Source organism: Ranitomeya variabilis, chromosome 8 (genome assembly GCF_051348905.1).
Source record: "Ranitomeya variabilis isolate aRanVar5 chromosome 8, aRanVar5.hap1, whole genome shotgun sequence".
In the NCBI taxonomy this organism is placed as follows: Eukaryota; Metazoa; Chordata; class Amphibia; order Anura; family Dendrobatidae; genus Ranitomeya; species Ranitomeya variabilis.
Window position 1 is genome coordinate 92,097,338 of NC_135239.1, and position 25,400 is coordinate 92,122,737.

Here is a 25,400-nt window from a genome sequence, read left to right on the forward strand (position 1 = left end):
TTTGTGAACAGCAGTTTTCAGCTCTTTCCACAGATTATTGATTGGATTGAGGTTTGGACTTTGACTTGGCCATTCTAACACCTGGATACTTTTATTTGTTAACCATTCCAATGTACATTTTGCTTTATGTTTGGGATAATTTTCCTGTTGGAAGACAAATCTCCGTCCCAGTCTCAGGTCTTTTGCAGACTCCAACAGGTTTTCTTCAAGAATGGTCCTGTATTTGGCTCCATCCATTTTCCCATCAATTTTAACCATCTCGCCCATCCCTGCTGAAGAAAAGAAGGCCAAAACCATGATACTGCCACCATCATGTTTGACAGCGGGGATGGTGTATTCAGAGTGATGAGCTGTGTTGCCTTTACGCCAAGCATATCTTTTGGCATTGTTGCCAAAAAGTTCGATTTTTGTTTCATCTGACCAGAGCACCTTCTTCCACATGTTTGGTGTGTCTTCCAGGTGGCTCGCTGCAAACTTTAAACAACACTTTTTATGGATATCTACAAGAAATGGCTTTCTTCTTGCCACTCTTCCATAAAGGCCAGATTTGTGCAGTGTACGACTGATTGTTGTCCTATGGACAGACTGTCCCACCTCAGCTGTAGATCTTTGCAGTTCATCCAGAGTGATCATGGGCCTCTTGGCTGCATCTCTGATCAGTCCTCTCCTTGTTTAAGATGAAAGTTTAGAGGGATGGCTGGGTCTTGGTAGATTTGCAGTGGAATGATACTCCTTCCATTTCAATATGATCGCTTGCACAGTGCTCCTTGGGGTGTTTAATGTTTTGGAAATCATTTTGTATCCAAATCCGGCTTTAAACCTCTCCACAACAGTATCACAGACCAGCCTGTTGTGTTCCTTCGTCTTCATGATGCTCTCTGTGCTTCAAACAGAACCCCACGAGACTATCACAGAGCAGGTAAATTTATAAGGAGACTTGATTACACACAGGTGGATTATATTTATATTTATCATTATTAGGCATTTAGGACAACATTGGATCATTCAGAGATCCACAATGAACTTCTGGAGTGAGTTTGCTGCACTGAAAGTAAAGGGGCCGAATAATATTGCACGCCCCACTTGTCAGTTTTTGAATTTCCACAAAAATTTAAAATAACCAATAAATTTCGTTCAACTTCATAAGGCTACGTTCACATTTGCATTGTGCGCCGCAGCGTCAGCGACGCAACGCACAACGCAAATGTGAATGCATGCACAACGCAGCGTTTTGTGACGCATGCGTCCTTTTTTTGCTTGATTTTGGATGCACAAAAAATGCAACTTGCTGCGTCCTGTGCGCCCTGACGCGTGCGCCGCAGCGACGCATGCGTCACAAAACGCAAATGCAACACATGTCCATGTGCCCCCATGTTAAATGTAGGGGTGCATGACGCATGCGGCGACGCAGCGGCGCCCGACGCTGCGTCGCACAACGCTAATGTGAACGTAGCCTAACTGTGTTCCACTTGTTGTTGATTCTTCACCAAAAATTTACATTTGGTATCTTTATGTTTGAAGCATGATATGTGGGAAAAGGTTGAAAAGTTCCAAGGGGCTGAATACTTTTGCTAGGCACTGTAATTATTATTCTGCATGACTTGAAATAATTCTGCTATTTAAAAACAAACTCCTTTAGGTCACTTTCTCATATAGTATTTATGTGATATGTCCATGTGCTGCTAGATTTTTTTTTATTGGATGGCACACAGACTCAGAGTTTTATAGGTCTATATTATTATTATTATTATTATTATTATTATCATCATCATTATTATTATTTATATAGCACCATTGATTCCATGGTGCTGTACATGAGAAGGGGTTACATACAAATTACAGTAAACAGACTAACAATGACAGACTCATACAGAGGGGAGAGGACCCTGCCCTTGGGAGCTTACATTCTACAGGATGGTGGGGAAGGAGACAATAGGTTGAGGGTTGCAGGATCTCTGGTGTTGGTGTGGCAGTAGCTCCGGTAGTGGTGAGGAGGCAGGGGGGGTCAGTGCAAGCTGTAGGCGTACCTGAAGAGGTGGGTTTTCAGGTTCCGTCTGAAGGATCTAAATGTGGTTGATAGTCGGATGTTTTTCGGCAAAGAATTCCAGAGGATGGGGGTTATTCGGGAGAAGTCCTGCAGACGGTTGGGTGAGGAGCGAATAAGTGTTGAGGAGAGAAGGAGGTCTTAGGAGGAGCAGAGATTACGTGATAGAAGATATTGGGAGATTAGTTCAGAGATATATGGAGGAGACAGGTTATGGATGGATTTGTAGGTCAGTGTTAGCAATTTGAATTGAATACGCTGAGGGAATGGGAGCCAGTGAAGAGATTTGCAGAGGTGGAAAGTGGAGGAGTAGCAAGGAGAGAAATGAATTAGTCGGACAGCAGAGTTAAGGATGGACTGGAGAGGAGCAAGGGTGTCAGCAGGGAGGCCACAGAAAGGATGTGCAGTAGTCAAGGCGGGAGATGTTGAGGGCATGCACAAGCATTCTAGTAGATTGACGGTTGTTGAAAGGACGGATTCTGGAGATAGTTTTGAGCTGGAGGCGACAGGAGGTGAAAAGAGCTTGAATGTGTGGTTTGAAGGACAGGGCAGAGCGGACTTCCAGTACTGGGGAAAACGTGATGTTGTTATTTGCGATAGATAGGTCAGGTAAGGAAAATCTATGAGATGGAGGAAAGATGATGAGTGCAGATTTGTCCACATTGGGTTTGAGGAAGCGAGAGGAGAAGGAGGATATTGCTGAAAGACACTCTGGGATTCTGGACAGCAGAGAGGTGACGTCTGGGCCAGAGAGGTACAGTAGATCTGAGTGTCATCAGCATAAGGCTAAGTTCACATGTTGCAGAATTGCCGCGGAAATTTCCGCGGCAATTCTGCGCCTCCTGCCGCGGGTATATCGCATGCAGAATTAGGCATGCATATACCCGCAGAAAACTAGCGTTTTGCAAGCATAATTAGCTTGCAGAATGCTAGAGTTTTCCAAGCGATCTGTAGCATCGCTTGGAAAACTGACTGACAGGTTGGTCACACTTGTCAAACATAGTGTTTGACAAGTGTGACCAACTTTTTACTATAGATGCAGCCTATGCCGCATCTATAGTAAAAGGTAAAATGTTAAAAAATAATAAAAAAAATAAAAAACATGGTTATACTCACCTGCAGACCTCAGCGGTGTCCGTTCCTATAGCTGCTGGGCGGTGAAGGACCTGCGATGACGTCACGGTCTTGTGATTGGTCACGTGACCGGTAAAATGCGGTCTCGCGACCAATCACAAGACCGTGACGTCATCGCAGGTCCTTCACCGCCCAGCAGCTATAGGAACCGAGGCGGCAGCGTGCAGCGGAGAGGCCGGAAGACTGCGGGGGACATCGAAGGTGAGTATATCGCTATTTTTTATTTTAATTCTTTTATTTTTTACCAATTATATGGTGCCCAGTCCGTGGAGGAGAGTCTCCTCTCCTCCACCCTGGGTACCAACCGCACATGATCTGCTTACTTCCCGCATGGTGTGCACAGCCCCATGCGGGAAGTAAGCAGATCAATGCACTCCTATGGGTACAGAATCGCCGTGATTCCGCAATTTTAATGAACATGCTGCGTTTTTTTCTGGAATGCGATTCCGCTCAGGAAAAAAATGCAGCATGTGCACAAAAAATGCGGAATGCATTCTATTACATAGGATGCTTAATGGTAGTTTTTTTTTTGCGGTTTTATAGCATTTTTATAGCGAAAAACCGCGAAAAAAACGCGAAAAATATGCTATGTGTGCACACAGCCTAAAGGTTGTACTGGAATCCATGGGACTTTGTGAGTTGCCCCAGGCCAAATGTACAGATTGAGAAGAGTAAGGGTCCTATAACAGAGCCTTGGGGGACTCCAACAGAGAGAGAGTGGGATGAGGAGGTAGTGTGGGAGTGGGAGACTCTGAATGTGTTGTTGGAAAGGTATGAGGAGATCCAGGATAGGGCAAGGTCTTTGATGCCAAAGGACGTGAGAATCTCTAGTTGGAGGCAGTGGTCAACTGTGTTGAAAGCAGAGGACAGGTCTAGAAGGAGGAGTATAGAGTATTGTTCTTTAGCTTTGGCTGTAAGTAGGTCGTTAGTAATTTTGGTCAGGGCAGTCTCAGTTGAGTGGTGGGGACGGAAACCAGATTGTAGATTGTCAAAGAGCAAGTTGGATGAGAGGTGGGAGGAAAGTTCAGAGTAGAGGTGCTGCTCCAGGAGTTTGGAAGCGAATGGGAGCAGCGATATTGGGTGATAGCTGGACAAAGCAGTTGGATCGAGGGTTGGGTTTTTAAGGATAGGCATGATTGTGGCATGTTTGAAAGCAAAAAGGAAGGTACCAGAAATTAGTGATAGGTTGAAGAGATGGGTTAGGGATGGGATCAGAGTGCCGGTGAGGTTGGGGAGGAGGTGGAATGGAGTTGAGCGCACAGGTGGTGATGTGCGATTTGAAGAGGAGACAATTAAGATCCCCTTCAGTGGTGTTGGATAGAGAGGTTATGGGGTTTGGGCATTGGTCTGGTATACAAAGGGGATGTGGTGGTTGAACAATGAAGACTTGCCTAGTTTCGTCAATCTTATTTTTAAAGTGTGCGGCAAAGTCCTCAGCAGAGATGAGAGAGGTTGGAGGGGGCAGTGGGGGGCAGAGGAGGGAGTTAAAAGTTTTGAATAACTGTTTGGAGTTATAGGATAGGGAGGATACAAGGGTTGTGAAGTAGGCCTCTTTAGCAGAGGTGAGAGCAGATTTGAAAGCAAGTGTTGCCTGTTTGAATGCAGTGAAGTCTTCTTGCAAATGTGCTTTCTTCCAACGCCGCTCTGCAACCCTGGACCCTTGCTGGAGGTTTTTAGTGGTGTTATTGTGCCAGGGTTGTCTATTGATACATCGCACTCTGCCATGAACGAGAGGGGCAACTGTGTCAATAGCTGATGCGAGAGTGGCACTGTAGAAAGCAGTGGCACTGTGTGTCGTGGAGTGAGGATATGGATGCCAGTGGTAAGATAGAGTCAGAGAGTTTGTGGGTGTCTAGGTGTGCAAGGTTTCTGCAGGGGTGCGCATGTTGCTGGACATGGGTGACCAGTGAGAAGGACAGGGAGGAGAAAGTGAGCAGATGGTGGTCAGATAGAGGGAGAAGGCAGGTGGTGAAGTTAGATAGAGAGCAGAGACGGTTGAAGACCAGGTCTAGAGTATGTCTGTCTGTGTGGGTGGCTGCGGTGGACCACTTTGTAAGTCCAAAAGATGAAGTAAGGGACAGATGTTTGGAGGCTGTTGACTGAAGGGTATCAGTGGGGATGTTGAAGTCACCCATGATGATAGTGGGAATGTCAGTGGAAAGAAAGTGAAGAAGCCAGGTAGAGAATTGGTCAATAAAGGCAGTGGCCGTGCCCGGAGGTCGGTATATGACTGCCACTTGGAGGTTGGAGGGAGAGTAGATACGACAGAGTGGACTTCAAAAGAGGGGAGAATAAAGGAGGGTAGAGGTGGGATTGGGTTAAAGGTGCAGTTACAAGAAAGGGAAAGACCCATCTATTTACATGTTCGTGAATATCACAGATTCAAGAATGAGATCTGCAAGACTCAAATAATTTCTATTTCTGATGCGATTATGAGGATCAAAATGTGACACACTTAATTGGTCTGTATGCTGTCTAAGAAAAAATTGGGCAGCACACTGACACTTCAAATGGATACATGAATTTAGCCTGATTATGTATAGTACAGTCACTTAGTATATAACATAATTTCCTGTTATACAGTATATAAGGCAATCTTTAATTACATAATTGCTTCGTACCGTCCCATATTAATTAGCATCCTTTTTAGTTATGTATGATGCCTTCCCCTATTATATAGCATCCTCTGTTGTAATATACATTGCTGTCCTATCATTGCATAGTATTATCTCTTGTTATAAATAGCTCCATCCCTTATGTTAGGAGTCGAGTTCCCAACGCTGAACAGGGGGAATCTCGAACCATGTCTGCTGCGGTCTCCCATTCTGCATCAGCCGCAGTGGAGCCTGCTCAACGGAGACATCGGTCCCAGTGTTTCACTGAATCTGATACTGTGCAAAGGGTTACTGCTGCCTCTCCAGGCTCTGCTATTGTACCCTGCCCTGGTCTGCGGCGAGCAGGCTTTTCTGGGACTAAGTCCCGCTTTGCACACAAAGAGCATGCCCAGGGTAAGATCTCTCAATGGAGATCAAGGGTCACATGCCCAGGTACTACAGCAACTTCCATTTGTCCTCAAGGAAGGTCCTGAACCTGATCAAGTTCTGTGGTAGCCTTCCATTGGTTCTTCTGGGAAGGTCCTGAAGTTGCTGCAGCTATTAAAGGTTCTCATGACCGTACGGTCATGCGCTAGTATCAAATATGTACGAGCTCAGCGCCAGTGTGGTTGTGTGTGTGGTCAGGGACCCGGCTAAAGTAAGCCCACAGAATGCTGGCACCTCCGGCGAGGAGTTTTGTGTGTATGCATTCAGGGACCTGGCTGAAATAAGCCCCTAGAATGCTGGCACCTCTGGCGAGGAGTTTCTTATGAGTGAATTCAGGGCTGGCTAATAGCCATTAGAATTCCAGCTCCACCGGAGAGGAGCTGCATGTTTGGTTTGGACTGCATGACCACTGTTGGCTCTACTCAGTAGCTGTGTCCCCTGTGAGCTAAACAGGGCACAGCGTTCTCTTTACTACGGGCTCTGTGAAGTAACAGAGTTTGTTTATACTAATTTACTTCACCACCTTACTTAGCAGCAGGTTCTTTCATGCACGGTGGATCCCGGGTTGCGAACGCACCTATCTCACCTAATAAATATATTCAGTGCGTTCCGCCAACCCTAACACCTTACATGGTGTATTCTTGCTATTATTGTTATTCACAGTGCCTTCTCTTTATTACATGAAGGCCAATAAATCTTAAGGTTCAAATATAATTGGTATTTAATCAGTCCTCTTCATCATGCTATTCACATTTTTACATCATGAGACCAAGACTAGAGATAAGCGAACTTGTTCGGAAAACGTTCTCCAATTTCAAATTCGACACGAACATAGCACATTCGGATTCGTGTTCACTTTCAAGAGCATTTTTACTCGTCAAAATTCGATCACAGTTTGGTAAGTCATCGCATTTCCACTAATGCTTTTGTTATTACTTTGGTTAAGACAGAGGTGCTGTATGATGAGTGGGGGGACAATGTGACATGTTTGATGAGGGGAGGGAGCATGCAGAGGGTAAAGGAGCCGTTCAATTTTTTCCCCTTAACTTTATGTGTGTTGATTCTGGCAGCCAATCAGGGGCAGAAACCATCCACAATGTCATGACACAAGGTCTTCTGTGATTATCTGCCGAAGTCACATGTCCCTGGCCATATAAAAATCAGTCATCTTCTTTTGCTGGCACCAATTCAGTTAGGGAGAGCTTGTCTCTGTCATTAGAGAGAGAGCAAAAATATTGTGTCTCTATTAGCGTTTTTGTCCTATCTATTTTAACACCTCCTGTGTTAAAGTACCTTCACTGACTGTGCTTCACTACCCTGCGCTTTTTTTTCTTAAGACCTGCACAGAGTTCTGTGGAGCCAGCAGCGTCACTGTGCAGCATACACTGGTCTGCTTACTACATTCTCTGCAGATTGCAGCGCCTGTCTTTTTGCTGTTTCAGCACACCATCCACCAATCTTTTATTTTGTTCGGACTGCAGCCGTTGAGAATTGGATAGATAGGTAGAGGGAACAAAAGTTATTTAGTTGGTTGATCCCATACATCTTAGTGAGGACTGGGGAGGGGAGAGGTGTGGGAATTTGGAAATATTCTTACCTAGTATTAGCAGAATATTTGTAGCTTCCACTTTTGCACCGTAGATTACGTCCCCACGGTGCAACTGCTACAAAAAAATCCTAATACTATCACCTGCATTTTGTGTGTGATTGCACTCTAATTGGAATCACCACAATACTTCCAATTAGTGACGGTTTACACCTCTGTGCAGCGGTCGAGGTGTAATCACACTATCGTATTTTTGTTGTGGGATTGTGCCACCTTGCACATTCTCACCTAGTATTCACAGAATATTTGTAGATTCCATATTTGCACCGTAGATTACACCCCCATGGTGCAACTGCTACAAAAAAATCCTAATACTACCACCTGCATTTTGTGTGTGATTGCACTCTAATTGGAATCACCACAATACTTCCAATTAGTGTCGGTTTACACCTCTGTGCAGCAGTCGAGGTGTAATCACACTATCGTATTTTTGTTGTGGGATTGTGCCGCCTTGCACATTCTCACCTAGTATTCGCAGAATATTTGTAGATTCCATATTTGCACCGTAGATTACGCCCCCACGATGCAACTGCTACAAAAACTCTGTGATACTTTCAGATTTTGATAAATATAGTTCACACAACACCAGTTCATATTCGTTTAGGCCACACCAGTTTTTATTAAAGTATACACCAAACTAGATCCAATTAGTGTTTCTTACACCTGTCTGCAGCTTTACAGGTTTAGGCACACTAAATAGGAGAACTCTTCTTCCCTTCTGCCCATCTAAGTGTAGAGAGATGAGGAAGGCAGGGAGTAAGGGACATGGTCGCGGTCGCGGAGGTGTTGCAGGGAGAGGCCATGGAGAATCTTTGCCTGCTGTGGGCACAAGTGACTCAACCACTATCTATTCCCAGGAACAGTCCTTCATGCGCAGCTTTGTTGGAGGTCGTGGTATCCCATTGCTGGGGGAGGAACAAAATGAAACCGTTGTTGAATGGATGGCAGCTGCGGCATCGACTTCAATTCGTTCCTCATCCTCCCAGGTACAGAGCACAGAGTCCGCTCATGTCAGTGTAGAGCACCGCTCTGCTTCTTCACCACCACTTGCCAAATTACCCAGGCAGTGAGAGGGACCAGTACAGGAGCCATCTTTACTTCTGTTTGATGAATCTGTTGGCTGTGGATCAGGGGGCCAGTCAGGCAGTATTTGACAACAGGAAGAAGAGCTTTTAAGCAGTGATGCCCAACTTTTATTTCTCTCAGAAGAAGAAGAGGCGGGTAGCCCTGTGCACACAGTGAGCCGACCACAGTACGCATCAGATGATGATGAAACTCAGGTGGCATTAGCTGGTGTGTCCTGCAGTATACAAACGACCTGGGAGGAGCAATCGTCTGAGGTGTTGGAAGAGGGTCCAACAGATGATGAGGTCCTTGATCCATCATGGTGTGAGGGACAGCAAAGTGGTGGTAGCAGCTCAGAGGAAGAGATTCCCACAACAGTACAGCAGCAGAGGGCCAAAAAAGGGAGTAGCGTGAGGGGTGAGAGTTGGTTGCCTGTAGCCTCCACTTCGGCACCCGGAAGGAGCAGGTCCCATGCAAAAACTAGTCCAAGGGGTGGTCCAAAGAGATGTGGTGCCTGGGCCTTTTTTGACCAAGTTGCTGATGACATTACAACAGTCAGATGCAATCTGTGTCATCTAACTCTTCTGAAGCGAGGGAAAAACAGCCACAACCTCAATACCACCAATATGTTGAGGCATTTGAGGAACAAGCACGTTGCGGAGTGGACAAGTCACATAAAAAATCTTGCCCAACCTGCAGCTCCATGTGCCACCTCTTCCGCTAACGTTGTAGCTTGTTCCTCCCAGAGAGAGAACGTCCTCCTGCAGTAGTGTACAGCCAGCCATCGTCACTGTCACACCGCCACCAACCTCGCAATCCCTGTTATCCTCACAGTCCCTGTCTAGCCTGCAGCCATCCATCCCACAGTTATGGGCTCGAAAAAGGAAATTCCCAGCAAGCCATCCCCGAGCACAGGCCCTCAATGCTAGCATTACAAAACTGCTGGCCCTTGAAATGCTATCATTCAGGTTGGTGGACATGGATGCCTTTCACAATCTCATGGCATTGGCAGTCCCACAATACTGTGTTCTTAGCCACCACTATTTTTGTCGAAAAGCCGTCCCTGCCCTGCAACAGCACATGGAGAAAAAAATTAAGCGTGCGCTACTTAACGCCATCAGCAGCAAGGTCCACCTGACCACCGATGCGTGGACCAGTAAGCACGGTCAGGGACGCTACATTTCCCTCACTGCCCATTGGGTAAATGTGGTGGAGCTGGGTACAGAATTGGATAGTGGCACTGCGCAGGTCCTGCCAACACCAAGGATAGCAGGACTTTCGTCCATTCACATTGCCTCTTCCTCCTACTCCACTTCCTCAGATTCCTCCGCACAGCAGTTGGCACCATCTACATCCGCAAGGATTGGTGAACTGTCCACTGACACGACCAAGTTGAGCACTGCCATGGCCAAATGTTAACAGGCCGTGTTGAAATTGATTAGTTTATGGGATACAGGCCACACTGCAGAGCAGCTGTGGAATGCCATCAAGCAGCAGATCAAGCAGTGGTTTAGGCCGCTCAACTTCCAGCCAGGTATGGTGGTGTGTGATAATGGGCGAAACCTGGTGGCAGCTCTGGGTCTAGCCAATCTGACTCACATCCCATGCCTGGCACATGTGTTAAATTTGGTTGTGCAGAGTATTCTTAAAAGCTATCCGGATCTTGAAGATCTTCTGCACAAGGTCCGTGGCGAGTGCGCTCACTTGCGCCGTTCGAGCGTACACAATGCGCGCATTGCAGCTCTGCAGCGAAGATTTAACCTGCCTGAACACCGCCTCATATGTGATGTCCGCACTAGGTGGAATTCCACGTTGCATATGCTGGAGAGGTTGTGTGAGCAGCAGCACGCAGTAATGGAATTCCAGCTGCGTCAGGCACAAACGAATCGCACAGGTTGCAGGCCACACTTCACATGTGCCGAGTGGGCTTACATGAAGGACATCTGCTGTGTTTTGCGGCCCTTTCATCATTCCACTCTCATGTAGAGCGCGGATGATGCCATAGTCAGCATCACTGTACCCCTCATATGCCTCCTTGAAAAAACTATGCTAGGGATCAGGGATGCAGTTTTAGATGAGGAGGAGGAGGAGGAGGAGGAACAAATGCTGACAATGCCTTCTGTATCGGGACAGTCACAGCCCACAGCTCTATGGGTGGGTTGTTAGCCAGGCAGCACGGCAACTCACAAAGGTCCAGACAGGGGACACTTTGATGAAGAGGAGGAGGAAGAATCGGAGGAGGAAGTAGCATGGCCAGAGGAGGATGGAATACCACACACTGGTAGTCATCATTTACGGCAAGGATGGGGGGATGCAGAGGAGACAGAGAGCACACCTCAAGCAGGGGTCAGTGGGGCGTGGCCAGTCGGCAGTCTGCAACACATGAGTGATTTAATGCTGCAGTTCCTTCGAAACGACCGCCGTATCGCTCATATTCTCAACACTGATGATTACTGGGTGGCCAACCTCCTGGATCCTCGCTACCGGGACAACCTAAAAACCCTGATAACACCATTGAACCGAGATCGTAAAACGCAAGAGTTCCAAGACACACTGATACATTCGATGATGTCCTCATTTCCACCTGAGAGGACTACTTCGAGTGTTAAACATGGCAGCTCAGTGCCTCCAGGACGGGGAGGAAGCCGTCCACAGAGCAGGAGCAGCACCTCTGCAGAAGACCAGTTCAGTCTTGTCAAAATGTGGCAAAGTTTTATGTGCCCGCAACCACGTCATGCACCATCCAATACGGTTCCATTCAGCAGGGCGCAGCATTACCATCAGATGGACTACATGTCCAGCCATGTAATTGTGTCCCAGGATGGTTCTGTCCCCTTTAAGTTTTGGGTCTCCAAGCTTGATATATGGCCAGAGCTTAGCCAGCATGCCTTGGAGGAGCTGGCCTGCCCCGCTGCCAGTGTGTTATCGGAGCGTGTCTTTAACGCTGCTGGAGGAGTCCTGACAGACCAACGCATGTGCCTATCCACCGATAACGTTGACCGCCTAACTTTTATAAAGATGAACCAGGCCTGCTTTGTTTACGGGGTTCAGCACTACACACTTTACTCTGGCTGTGCCACTGGCAAATCAGATACTCCAGTCCACTTACAAATACTCCAGTCCACCTACAAATACTCCAGTCCACCTGGGCTTCAGCACCATCAGCTGTTGCTCGGAAGTGTCAGTAGAACATTGAACACCCGCTGCCGTGTTTCCAGGGTTCAGCAACGCAAGCTGGACTCTGGCTGTGCTACTGGCAGTTCAAATTCTCCTGTCCACCTACAATGATTCCTATACCATTGGGCCTCAGCACCACCCACTGTTGCCCTGCACTGCTTCCTCTGTTAGCTGTTTCTCAAGAGTGCCTGCAGGACATTTGCCTCCTAGCTTGGCTCCGGGTTCCGGTAATGTAGACTGGTAATCTGGGACATGCACAACTTGATCTACTTCTGCTCCGTGCCCCAGTAGAGTTAGCTGGGTCTCCAGATTGCAGGTAGTCCAGGCGGCTCCTTCTGTGGCTCCTGGTTCCAGTAACAGAAGCTGTCCTTTATTTTGGGGGTTAGTAACAAATGTTAACCCTCTCGATAGTGCCAATGGCACTTATACCTTCTGCTTAGTAACAGGGTTTCAGGAGCACCAGATGGTTCTCGCTAGTGCCAATGGCACTTATACCTTCTGCTTAATAACAGAGTCCCAGCACCACCAGCTGATTCTCAATAATGTCTTTGCCACAGGTTCCTTCTACTGTGTATCCAGGTTCCAGTAACATCAGCTGGTCCACGAATGTGCTTTCGGACACTGGTACTTCTTGCTGTTCTTCCATGCACCCGAACTACATGCTTCACAAATTACAATTATAAATACAAGTGCCAAAAGAAGAAGAACAAAAAGATCTAGAAGAAGAAGAACCAGATGAAGAACAACCGGAAGAAGAAGAACCGGAACCAGAGGAAGAAGAACCAGAGGAAGAAGAAGAACCGGAACCAGAGGAAGAAGAACAACCGGAAGACGAACAACCGGAACAAGAGGAAGAAGAACCAGAGGAAGAAGAAGAACCAGAACAAGAGGAAGAAGAACCAGAGGAAGAAGAAGCGGAAGAAGAACCGGTACAAGAGGAAGAAGACTCAGAAGAAGAAGAACCAGAGGAAGAAGAAGATGAAGCAAAGGTTTAAGAAATGGAAGAACCAGAAGTACCAGTACCCAAAGCACCAGAACCAGAAGAACCAGATACCATAAGACCAGGAAAAAAGAATAAGCAGAATAAGAATAAGCAGAATGATAAAATGCAGAAGAAGAAAAAAATAAGTCTAAGCAGAAGAAGACGAAACAGTGTATGGAGGTGAGTCCATTCCTCCTCGTGTTACCCCTGGAGACTCCCTGCTGCTGCAGGGCAACCTGAACGCGGACCCCTCCCGGTGAGAGTCCACTGAGACAGGCCTCCCGGAAGAAGTATTTTTCAAATGTTGCTAAACCATGCAAAGTTCTTATATTTAAACCTACTCCGACACAACATAGGAATAGGGAAGCAAAATTATTATTATTATTTTTTTTTTTTAAACAATAAACCCTAGTGTTGAGCGATACCGTCCGATACTTGAAAGTATCGGTATCGGAAAGTATCGGCCGATACCGGCAAAGTATCGGATCTAATCCGATACCGATACCCGATACCAATACAAGTCAATGGGACTCAAGTATCGGACGGTATCCCTGATGGTTCCCAGGGTCTGAAGGAGAGGAAACTCTCCTTCAGGCCCTGGGATCCATATTAATGTGTAAAATAAAGAATTAAAATAAAAAATATTGCTATACTCACCTCTCCGACGCAGCCTGGACCTCACCGAGGGAACCGGCAGCGTTGTTTGCTTAAAATGCGCGCTTTTACTTCCTTCCGTGACGTCATGGCTTGTGATTGGTCGCGTGCCGCCCATGTGGCCACTACGCGACCAATCACAGCAAGCCGTGACGTAATTTTCAGGTCCTCAATGCCTAATTCTAGGCATTCATGATTTTAAAATTATGTTCCGGCTTGTGATTGGTCGCGTCGCGGTCACATGGGCGACGCGGCCAATCACAAGCCGTGACGTCACGGGAGGCAGGAGACGCGCGCATTTTTAAATTTACGTCACGGCTTGTGATTGGTTGCGTGCCGCCCATGTGACCGCGACGCGACCAATCACAGCAAGCCGTGACGTAATTTCAGGTCCTGAATGCAGAAATAGGCATCAGGACCTGAAATTACGTCACGCTTGCCTTGCTGTGATTGGTTGCATGCCGCCCATGTGACCGCGACGCGACCAATCACAAGCCGTGACGTAATTTTAAAAATGCGCGCGTCTCCTGCCTCCCGTGACGTCACGGCTTGTGATTGGTTGCGTCGCCCATGTGACCGCGACGCGACCAATCACAAGCCGGAACGTAATTTTAAAATCATGAATGCCTAGAATAGGCATTGAGGACCTGAAAATTACGTCACGGCTTGCTGTGATTGGTCGCGTCTCGGCCACATGGGCGGCACGCGACCAATCACAAGCCGTGACGTCACGGAAGGAAGTAAAAGCGCGCATTTTAAGCAAACAACGCTGCCGGTTCCCTCGGTGAGGTCCAGGCTGCGTCGGAGAGGTGAGTATAGCAATATTTTTTATTTTAATTCTTTCTTTTACACATTAATGTTGTTTCGATACCGATACCCGATACCACAAAAGTATCGGATCTCGGTATCGGAATTCCGATACCCGCAAGTATCGGCCGATACCCGATACTTGCAGTATCGGAATGCTCAACACTAATAAACACATTTTCTTAAAAAAGCTATCAGAATGAGCTATTTAAAAAAGAAGGATGAAAGGTAGCAAAAAAAAAAAAATTGAAATTAATAGTAGGTAGAACTCGGTACCATTTATTGCACCCAGGGCAAGGAACAAGCAAACATGGCATCAATGCTGCTGCCGCGGAATGATGTGCAGACAAAAATGTAGGCAGGACTCTTGCTATAGTGCTCTCTATTTTTGATTGTGGTGCGCAGCTTTAGATCTCTTCAACATTTTTATTGACTGTGGCGACTGGGCGTTAGCTGTAGACTAGAGCCTTCCAGCATCTTGTCGTGTGCGACGTGGGTCAGAAAGATGTTGGTGTGATTTCGGGTCATCAGTATCTATAGTAAATTTTGTGGCTTTCCCCGCTGGTTCCAGTGTATGGCCTCCCTGCATCTCAGGCATAGATTACAGAGGAAGCGACAGACAATCATTTAAGAAATGTTTTTGCCCTTGATCTTAGCGGAAAAAAGAATGAAGCAGGCGCCTCGGCCTGGGAGATCCACAGGCGTGATAATGGTATCTACAACGCCGTGACCACCATTGAAGAATAAAATGAAATGAATGAAGAAAAAGTAAATTCCAAAGAGTTTGCCAAGCATTACGTTATTATTTTGACCCATAGACCAAATGTGCCACATTATAACCGCTATTCATACTAAAAACAGTACCTGTGCCCATTATTATTTTATTTCTCTGGCTCCGCTGCCTCCGATTACCAATTCTACATGTTATTTTGGTGTTTTTAGTCATTTAGAAAACACCACAATGTAAAATAGGTGTTTTAGGAATTTCAATTTATTATCCCCATCAATGAGGATCGGAAATCGGAATTCCCGATTGCCGATTTTCAAGTGTGATCGGACCGATCCTTTTCGATCCGATTTTTAGGGTGATCGATCGACCCTAGTCAGGACTTGAACCACACAAATAAGGATTTTCAATTACCGACTGACCAGTGCACAAAGAACTGTTGAGTGTGCCTTTGGTATACTTGTCTCGAAATGGCACATTTTAGGGACAACCATTAATCTGAAAATGGAGACCGTCGATGAGGTTATCAAGGCGTGTGTGCACAAGCAACCGGGATAACCGCAGCCTTGAAAGAATTGTTAAGAAAAGGCTATTCCAAAATTTGGGAGTGGCCTGCTGGAGGAGTCATTGCTTCAAGAGACACCACAAACACACGCATCCAAGATATGGGCCACAAGTGTTCCATTCCTTGTGTCAAGCCACTCATGACCAATAGACAATGCCAGAAGCATCTAACCTAGGCCAAGGAGAAAAAAAACTGGACTGTTGCTCAGTGGTCCAAAGTGTTGTTTTCAGATGAAAGTACATTTTGCATTTCATTAGGAAATCAAGATCCCAGAGTCTGGAGGAAAAGTGGAGAGGCACAGAATCCAAGCAGCTTGCAGCCTAGAGTGAAGTTTCCACAATCAGTGATGGTTTGGGGAGCCATATCATCTGTTGGTATAGGTCCACTGTGTTTTATCAAGACCAAAGTCAGTGCTGCTATTTACCAGGGAATTTTAGAGCACCTTATGCTTCCCTCTGCCAAAAAGCTTTTTGGGGATGGAAATTTCATTCTTCAGCAGGACTTGGCACTAGTGTTGAGCATTCCGATACCGCAAGTATCGGAATTCCGATACCGAGTTCCGATATTTTTGTGATATCGGAAATCGGAATCGGAAGTTCCCAGTGTATGGTTACCAGGGTCGGGAGGAGAGGAGACTCTCCTTCAGGCCCTGGGATCCATATTAATGTAAAAAATAAAGAATTAAAATAATAAATATGGATATACTCACCCGTCCGGCGGCCCCTGGATCTTACCGCTGTTAACCGGCAGCCTCTGTTCCTAAGAATGAGGAGTTTAGGACCTGCGATGACATCGCGGCTTGTGATTGGTCGCGTGAGCGGTCACATGAGCGGTCACGCAACCAATCACAAGCCGCGACGTCATCGAAGGTCCTAAACTCCTCATTCTTAGGAACAGAGGCGGCCGGGTAACAGCGGTAAGGTCTAGGGGCTGCCGGACGGGTGAGTATATCCATATTTATTATTTTAATTCTTTATTTTTTACATTAATATGGATCCCAGGGCCTGAAGGAGAGTTTCCTCTCCTTCAGACCCTGGGAACCATCCAAGATAGCTTCCGATACTTGAGTCCCATTGACTTGTATTGGTATCGGGTATCGGTATCGGCGATATCCGATATTTTTCGGGTATCGGCCGATACTATCCGATACCGATACTTTCAAGTATCGGAAGGTATCGCTCAACACTACTTGGCACCTGTCCACACTGCCAAATGTACCAATACCTGGTTTAAAAACAACAGTATCACTAAGCTTGGTTGGCCAGCAAACTTGCCTGACGTTAACTCCTTAGAGATTCTATGGGGTTTTGCCAAGAGAAAGATGAGAGACACCAGACCCAACATTGAAGATGAGCTGTAGTCTGCTATCAAAGCAACCTTGGCTTCCATAACACCTCAGCAGTACCACAGGCTAATCACGTCCATGCCACGCTGCATTGATGCAAAATGAGCCCTGACCAAGTACTGATTGCATTTACTGAACATACATTTCAATAGCCAACATTTCGGATTTTAAAATCATTTTTCAAGCTGGTGTTATAAAGTATTCTAATTTATTGAGATAATGACTTTTGGGTTTTCATTGGCTGTACGCCATAATCATCAACATTAACAGAAATAAACACTTGAAGTCGATCACTCTGTTTGTCATGACCCTTTATAACACATGAGTTTCACTTTTTGCATTGAAGTACTGAAATAAAATTAACTTTTTGATGATATTCTAATTTTGTGAGAAGCACCTGTATATGTGTGTATATGTATGTCCATTGGCAAGCACCACAATAACAAAAAGGAACTAGCTGCCTCCACCAATTATTTATACAGGCTGTTTGGATGCCCATTTAGATAGCATATTGCTTCAGTGGTGTGTTTTACAGAGCAAGAAGAACGGCAGTATTAAATCTTATATATTTAACCCATTAACGTCCAATGACGGACACAGTCTGTCATTGAACGCCTCCCCCGGTGACATGTGCCCAGAACAGCCGTGGGTGAAATCGCGAATCACCCGCAGCTGTTAACTTGTTAAATGTCGCTGTCAAACTCTGACAGCGGCATTTAACATGCACACGCAGGAAGTGCATCATTCCCTCCTCCCTTCGGAGCCCGAGTCACATGGCAGTTGGTTGCCGATGGGTTGGCATGACAACCTGGGGTCAGTAAAAGACCCCTGTGGTTGTCATTGCTGGATCGCTATGAGCGCGGCCTAGTCGTCGGCGCTCATAGCAAGTGAGCATTTCTGCTACATAGAGCAGGACTGCAGCCCTGCTCTATGTAGCAGAGCCAATCGGACAAGTGCTGCTTCTAGTCTCCCATGGAGACTATCAAAGCATACAAAAAGTAAAAAAGTTTTTAAAAATATATAAAAAAAATAAAGTTCAAATCACCACCCTTTCGCCCCATTCAAAATAGAACAATAATAAAAAAAATCAAATATTATATTATATATTTGGTGTTGCCGCGTTCAAAATCGCCCAATCTATAAATATAAAGAAAGAACTAATCAAATCAGTAAATGGTGTAGCGAGAAAAAAAAATCTAAATGCCAGAATTACGTTTTTTTTTGGTCGCTACAGCGTTGCAATAAAATGCAATAACGGACGATCAAAAAAATGTATCTGCACCAAAATAGTGTCAATAAAAATGTCAGTTCGGCATGCAAAAATTAAGCCCTCGCTCGTTCCCAGATCCCGAAAAATGGTAACGCTACAGGTCTTGGAAAATGGCAACTTTTTTTTTCACAAAGTTTGGAATTTTTTTCACCACTTAGATAAAAAAGAACCTAGACATGTTTGGTGTCTATGAACTCGTAATGACCAGCAGAATCATAATGGCAGGTCAATTATAGCATTTAGCAAACCTAGTAAAAAATACAAATAAAAAAACAGTGTGTGATTGCACTTTTTTTGCAATTTATCTGCACTTGGAATTTTTTTCCCATTTTCTGTTACATGACATGGTAAAACAAATGATGGCGTTCAAAATTACATCTACAGGGAGGGCCATTTCTATGGATACACCTAAATTAAAATGGGAATGGTTGGGGATATCACCTTCCTGTTTGTGGCACATTAGTAAATGGGAGGCCATTTTGAAGTCAGCCATTTTGGATCCAACTTTATTTTCTCCAGTGGGAAGAGGGTCATGTGACACAACAATCTTATTGAGAATTTCACAAGAAAAACAAGGTGTGCTTGGTTTTAACGTAACTTTATTCATTCATGAGATATTTACAAGTTTATGACCACTTATGAAATGTGTTCAAAATGCTGCCCATTGTGTTGGATTGTCAATGCAACCCTCTTCTTCCACTCTTGACACACTGATAGCAACACTGCAGAAGAAATGCTAGTCTAAGGTGATCAGATTCCTTGTAGGAATTCTCGGACCTGACACCCATAATGTGGGGGTGCACCATCTTGCTGGAAAAAAATCAGGGAACATGCCATCTTCAGTGCATAAAGAGGGCAGCACATCATCATGTAGCAATTTCAGATTTCCAGTGGCATTGAGGTTTTCATTGATCAAGAATGGCCCCACTATGTTTGTACCCCATATACCACACTATACCATCAATTATGGGTGTCAGGTCCGAGCATACCTACATGAACAGTTTCCTGGAAATTGGATTCATCATCGTGGCCCACTTGAATGGCCACCAAGGTCTTCCAATCTGACCCCCTTAGACTTTTATCTTTAGGGTCATCTGAAGGCAATTGTGTATGCTGTGAAGATACGAGATGTGCAGCATCTGAAACAATGGATACTGGAAGCCTGTAGTAGCATTTCTTCTGCGGTATTGCTATCAGTGTGTCAAGAGTAGGAGAAGAGAGTTGCATTGCCAATCCAACACAATGGGCAGCATTTTGAACACATTTTATAAGTGGTTGTAAACTAGTAAATAACTCATGAAAGAATAAAGTTATGTTAAAACCAAGCACACCATTGTTTTTCTTGTGAAATTCTCAATAGGTTTGATGTGTCACATGACCCTCTTCCCATTTAAAAAAATAAAGTTGGATCCAAAATGGCTGCCTTCAAAATGGCTGCCATGGTCACCACCCATATTGAAAAGTTTCCCCCCTCCCATATACTAATGTACCACAAACAGGAAGTTGATATCATCAACCATTCCAATTTTATTTAGGTGTATCCATAGAAATAGCCCACCCTGTAGTGCACAAAAAACAAGCCCTCACATGGCCATTTTGACCAAAAAACTAAAAAGTTATTGCTCTGGGAATAAGAGGAGCACAAAATGAAAATGCAAAACCAAAAATACCCCTGGTCGTTAAGGGGTTAATATGAAAAAGTAGGTAGTGTTTATGCAAAGATGTTACAAAATGGACTAAACTGTAAATTATGAACAATTGCATAAAATAAAAGGATAAACAGAAGAAATGTACAAAACCTGATGTCGCAGACATCGTTCTGACTTTTCTAAAAGTGGAGCTTTTTGTTTTTGGAGAGGCAATGTACAGAACTACAGTAAACTGCATCTCCCAGGAGTAACAAAGATTATAATTTGGCATTTGTTTTTATTAACCCAAGTTACACCAATATACCTCCTCAATGGTGACTAGCAGCAGCTATGGTCTTCAGAAAACCATAGGATATGCCTTAGGCTGGTTTCACACTTGCGTTTTTGTCCGCTGCATTTTAGCGCTAAAAAAAGCATTTGTTTTTTTTTCTATACTTAACATTAAAAAACGCATGCGTTTTTTAGCGTGCGTTTTGACGCGTTTTCGGCAACGCATGCGTTTTTTGACGCATGCGTTCATTTGCAGAAATGCAACATGTAGTAATTTCTAGCTGCGTTTTTTGGCCTCAAAAAAATGCATGCGTTAATTTGCGGCAAAAAAATGCATTGCTGTCTATGTAAACGCATGCGTTTTTAAGCACATGCGTTTGCTTGCGTTAAAAACGCATGCGTTTTTATAGAAAAACACAAGAAAAAACAAGAAAACCCTAACCCTAAACACAAGAAAAAAAAAGAAAACCCTAACCCTAACCCTAACCCTACCCCTAACCCTAACCCTGACAAGCCACCCCCCACCATCAAGGTGATAAAGGGATCCAAACCCTAACCCCCCTACCCCTAACCCTAACCCTATATGACAGTCAATACTCTACGAGTTTATATTTTTAGTACTATATAGCAATACCGCATATCTTGGGGTGTCCACATTGAACAAAGCTTTTTATTAGAAGAATGTCCTGGTCACCAGGTCAACATAATAGCCAATTCCTATGGATCCCTAGGATCCCTAGGGTTAGGGTTAGGGGTAGGGTTAGGGTTAGGGTTTGGATGCCTTTATCACCTTGATGGTTGGGGGTGGCTTGTCAGGGTTAGGGTTAGGGTTAGGGGTAGGGTTAGGGTTTGGATGCCTTTATCACCTTGATGGTGGGGGGTGGCTTGTCAGGGTTAGGGTTAGGGTTAGGGGTAGGGTTAGGGTTAGGGTTTGGATGCCTTTATCACCTTGATGGTGGGGGGTGGCTTGTCAGGGTTAGGGGTAGGGGTAGGGTTAGGGGTGGGGTTAGAGTTAGGGTTAGGGTTTGGATGCCTTTATCACCTTGATGGTGGAGGGTGGCTTGTCAGGGTTAGGGTTAGGGGTAGGGTTAGGGTTTGGATGCCTTTATCACATTGATGGTGGGGGGTGGCTTGTCATGGTTAGGGTTAGGGGTAGGGTTAGGGGTAGGGTTAGAGTTAGGGTTAGGGTTTGGATGCCTTTATCACCTTGATGGTGGGGGGTGGCTTGTCAGGGTTAGGGTTAGGGTTAGGGGTAGGGTTAGGGTTTGGATGCCTTTATCACCTTGATGGTGGGGGGTGGCTTGTCAGGGTTAGGGTTAGGGTTAGGGTTAGGGTTTGGATGCCTTTATCACCTTGATGGTGGGGGGTGGCTTGTCAGGGTTAGGGTTAGGGGTTAGGGTTAAGGTTAGAGTTAGTGTTAGGGTTAGGATCCCTAGGGTTACTAGGGATCCTAACCCTAACCCTAACCCTAGCTATTTCTGTTTATAGTGGGTTTTCTAGTTGATTTTGATGATTGGCAGCTGTCACACACTTCTGAGCATGTGTTTAAAAAACGCAAACGCTGGAAAAAGCGCATTAATCGCGGCAAAACGCCGCGTTTTTTTTTCTGCATGCAAAAATGCATGCGTCTAAAAAACGCTGCGTTTTGCCGCGTTTACATGCGTTTTTTCACTACATGCGGTTTTTTTAAAAACGCTGCAGATCAAAACGCAAGTGTGAAACCAGCCTAAGTGTTAGAAAATTATGAGATTCCAAAATTCTTTGATATCTTCGGCCCTGGAGGTCCTAAGAGGGAGAAATTATTGTCATGTTTCCTACCACGATTTTACTTGAACATAGATAGGAAACATGGCATGAATTGCATCATCCATCTTTATATTATTTAATTTGATGGTGATATTGTCACAACCCAGTGACCTAAGGTGATATTTTATGTTGCCCCTTGGTCATGACTATGAAAATATAACTTTCATATCTATCATATCTATGCCATTCATAAAAAGATCAACATTCACAATAATTTGAATGGAACAAAGAAGCTCACATCAGCCTGTTTGCATATGAAGCACATGCAGGCCAGGGTCATAAATCTGTCACCCTCCATATTCCCAGGAAAGCTTTAATTACCTGTTTGCAAACCAGGGGGTCCAAGCAGCTAAGGGTACCGTCTCACAAAACGATTTACCAACGATCACGACCAGCGATACGACCTGGCCGTGATCATTGGTAAGTCGTTGTGTGGTCGCTGGGGAGCTGTCACACAGACAGCTCTCCAGCGACCAAAGATGCCGAGGTCCCTGGGTAACCAGGGTAAACATCGGGTTACTAAGCACAGGGCCGCGCTTAGTAACCCGATGTTTACCCTGGTTACCGTCGTAAATGTAAAAAAACCCAAACAGTACATACTCACATTCCAGTGTCCGTCAGGTCCCTTGCCATCTGCTTCCCGCACTGACTGACTCCCGGCCGTAAAGTGAAAGCAGATCACAGCGGTGACATCACCGCTGTGCTGTGCTTTCACTTTACGGCCGGGAGTCAGTCAGTGCGGGAAGCAGACGGCAAGGGACCTGACGGACACCGGAATGTGAGTATGTACTGTTTTTTTTTTTTTACATTTACGACGGTAACCAGGCTAAACATCGGGTTACTAAGCGCGGCCCTGCGCTTAGTAACCCGATGTTTACCCTGGTTACAAGCGAACGCATCGTTGGATCGGTGTCACACACACCAATCCAACGATGACAGCGGGAGATCCAGCGACGAAAGAAAGTTCCAAACGATCTGCTACGACATACGATTCTCAGCAGGGTCCCTAATCGCTGCTTCGTGTCAGACACAGCAATATCGTATGGCTATCGCTGGAACGTCACGGATCGTACCGTCGTAGCGACAAAAGTGCCACTGTGAGACGGTAGACTAAGGGTCATGTAAAGTTTAATAGATTGCTAGCCTTGCTTCAGTATTCACAATGATAAGTATGAGAACTTGAATGATTTTTACAATCATATCTATAACAAAAAGAAATTCTTCTCCCCTTAAATATTATGGAGAACACTAATTTTCATCACTAAGTAAGATATAGCAAGTTATTGCATGAGAATAAATACCAGATTTTTAATAATAAATAGCTGTTAAATGTTTTATACTATATTTCAAATCAAAATGGTCTCATAATTGGCTGTTGAATAAAAAGAAACACAGCTAAAACTAAATTCTCATTTAGTCCCAATGGGTTTACCGAATTCACTTTGAAAATGCACTCATGTTTCTATAAAATCAAGCAAATTTTTTTTTGGGACCAGTTATTCAGAAAATAACTCTGAGAAATGTCCATTTATGAGTCATTGATCAAAATTGGGCATTTAAGGCCGGGGTCACAGTTGCGAGGGCAATGCGAGAAACTCGCACAAATCTATCTCATCAATACCCGGCACTGCCGCCGGCACTTGGGACCGGAGCGTTCAGCTGCATAGAAATACATGGTGCATAGAAATACATGGTGCATAGAAACACATGCATCCACACTCTCCTGTCCCGAGTGCCGGTGGCAGTGCCGGGTATTGGTGCGAGAGACTTGCGTGAGTTTCTTGCATTGCACTTCCAAGTGTGACCCCGGCCTAAGTCTATACGTCTATGACAATCACAGTCTGCACACTGATGTCATCAATCTGAAATCCATAAACTCTCTGTAATTACCATTGCAATCGATAGGAGAAGCCTTTTCCTTTTTGTTTATTAACATCAGTGAATGACTGGTGATGGTATAGACTGACACACTGACCAAGCATTAATGAAAATTGGATAACACTGATGACAATAGGACCATTTTTGCATTTGTGAAAAATCACTGACATCTGTCTGATTCTCACTATTCATGTTTTACATCAGTTATGTTAAAAATAAATATATTTTTGAATAGCACATTCTGAATAAGCAGGTACATAAAGTATTATTGAAGTAATAAGAGGCTTTGTTGACTTTTGGCAATATTTTGATGGCTTTTCAATAAAGATAACTAATCGACTAAAATTAATCAGAACAACATTTAAAGTATATATATATATATATATGTATATGTATTTAAAAATGTCTATATATGAAAAATATATGTTAAAGGACAAAATAAACTTACCGTAGCACTCTGGAGGTTGTTCCCATATTCCGTCAATACAGCGGATTGTTGCATTGCCGTACATCTTGTATCCTCTGTTACACTTTATGGTAGCTTCATCATTGCTGTAATAAGCTTCCTTTAGATTTGTGATTTCAGCAAATTTTGGATTATGTGCACGAGCACATTTCTTTCTATTTTCTAGAGGAAAATAAATAGAACTTATTCTTAAGTATTTATGCTTAATAATCTCAGTCTAGGTTTACACTACATTTGTTGTCTTATTGAAATATCATTTTTTATCATGTTAAAAAATTGAGTGCATTCTTTAAAAGGACAAATTTAAGAGTTAGAGCCTCTTTTTTTATCTATTACCCCATAAATACAAATCACTTTCAATAATTAAAAATGAATACATTTGGTATCATTGCATTTGTAAAAGTTCAATCTATCCAAAATATTAAATTAATTAAAACATATAATACAAGTTAAAATAAAAAAATGTCAGATTTTCCATTTTTTAATGCAGCTCTGTCACAAAATGCAATAAGTAATGATAAAATATTGTCTACCCCAAAATGTTCTCATTACAAATGTCAGCTTGCCATTGAAAAAATAACCCATCACTCAGCTCCATTTTTCTTTTTTTGGAAATAGAAATACAAAATGTTACAGGTCTCAAAACATGATAACACAATGTCTAATGTCATCAGTCCCAGGGCCTGGTCTTCTCTTGACTTTGCTTAGTGTGTGATTTTACTAACGCTCACTCTCTTACCATAACACGCTTAACTTTCAGACATACAGAAATTTTAATGCCATCAGTACGTAGCACTTGATGAAGAATTTACAGTCACTATCAGCCCCAATCTCATCTTCCTCATGTTCTGAATTAGCACAGACAATGGCTACCCTGGCACATGCCGCATATGTGTTTACTTTAGCGGTGTTTG

At 44.4% G+C, this 25,400-nt stretch overlaps 1 protein-coding gene across 2 annotated transcripts in view; it reads right to left on the reverse strand.

Moving 5' to 3' along the window:
- CFH (complement factor H) overlaps positions 1-25,400 on the reverse strand; it is a 919,877-nt gene that overhangs the window by 312,230 nt on the left and 582,247 nt on the right. For both annotated transcript variants that reach the window (XM_077276558.1, XM_077276556.1), the window contains exon 16: positions 24,469-24,648. In XM_077276558.1, coding sequence (XP_077132673.1) covers positions 24,469-24,648 — 180 coding nt within the window. The remainder of the gene's footprint in view (positions 1-24,468; positions 24,649-25,400) is intronic.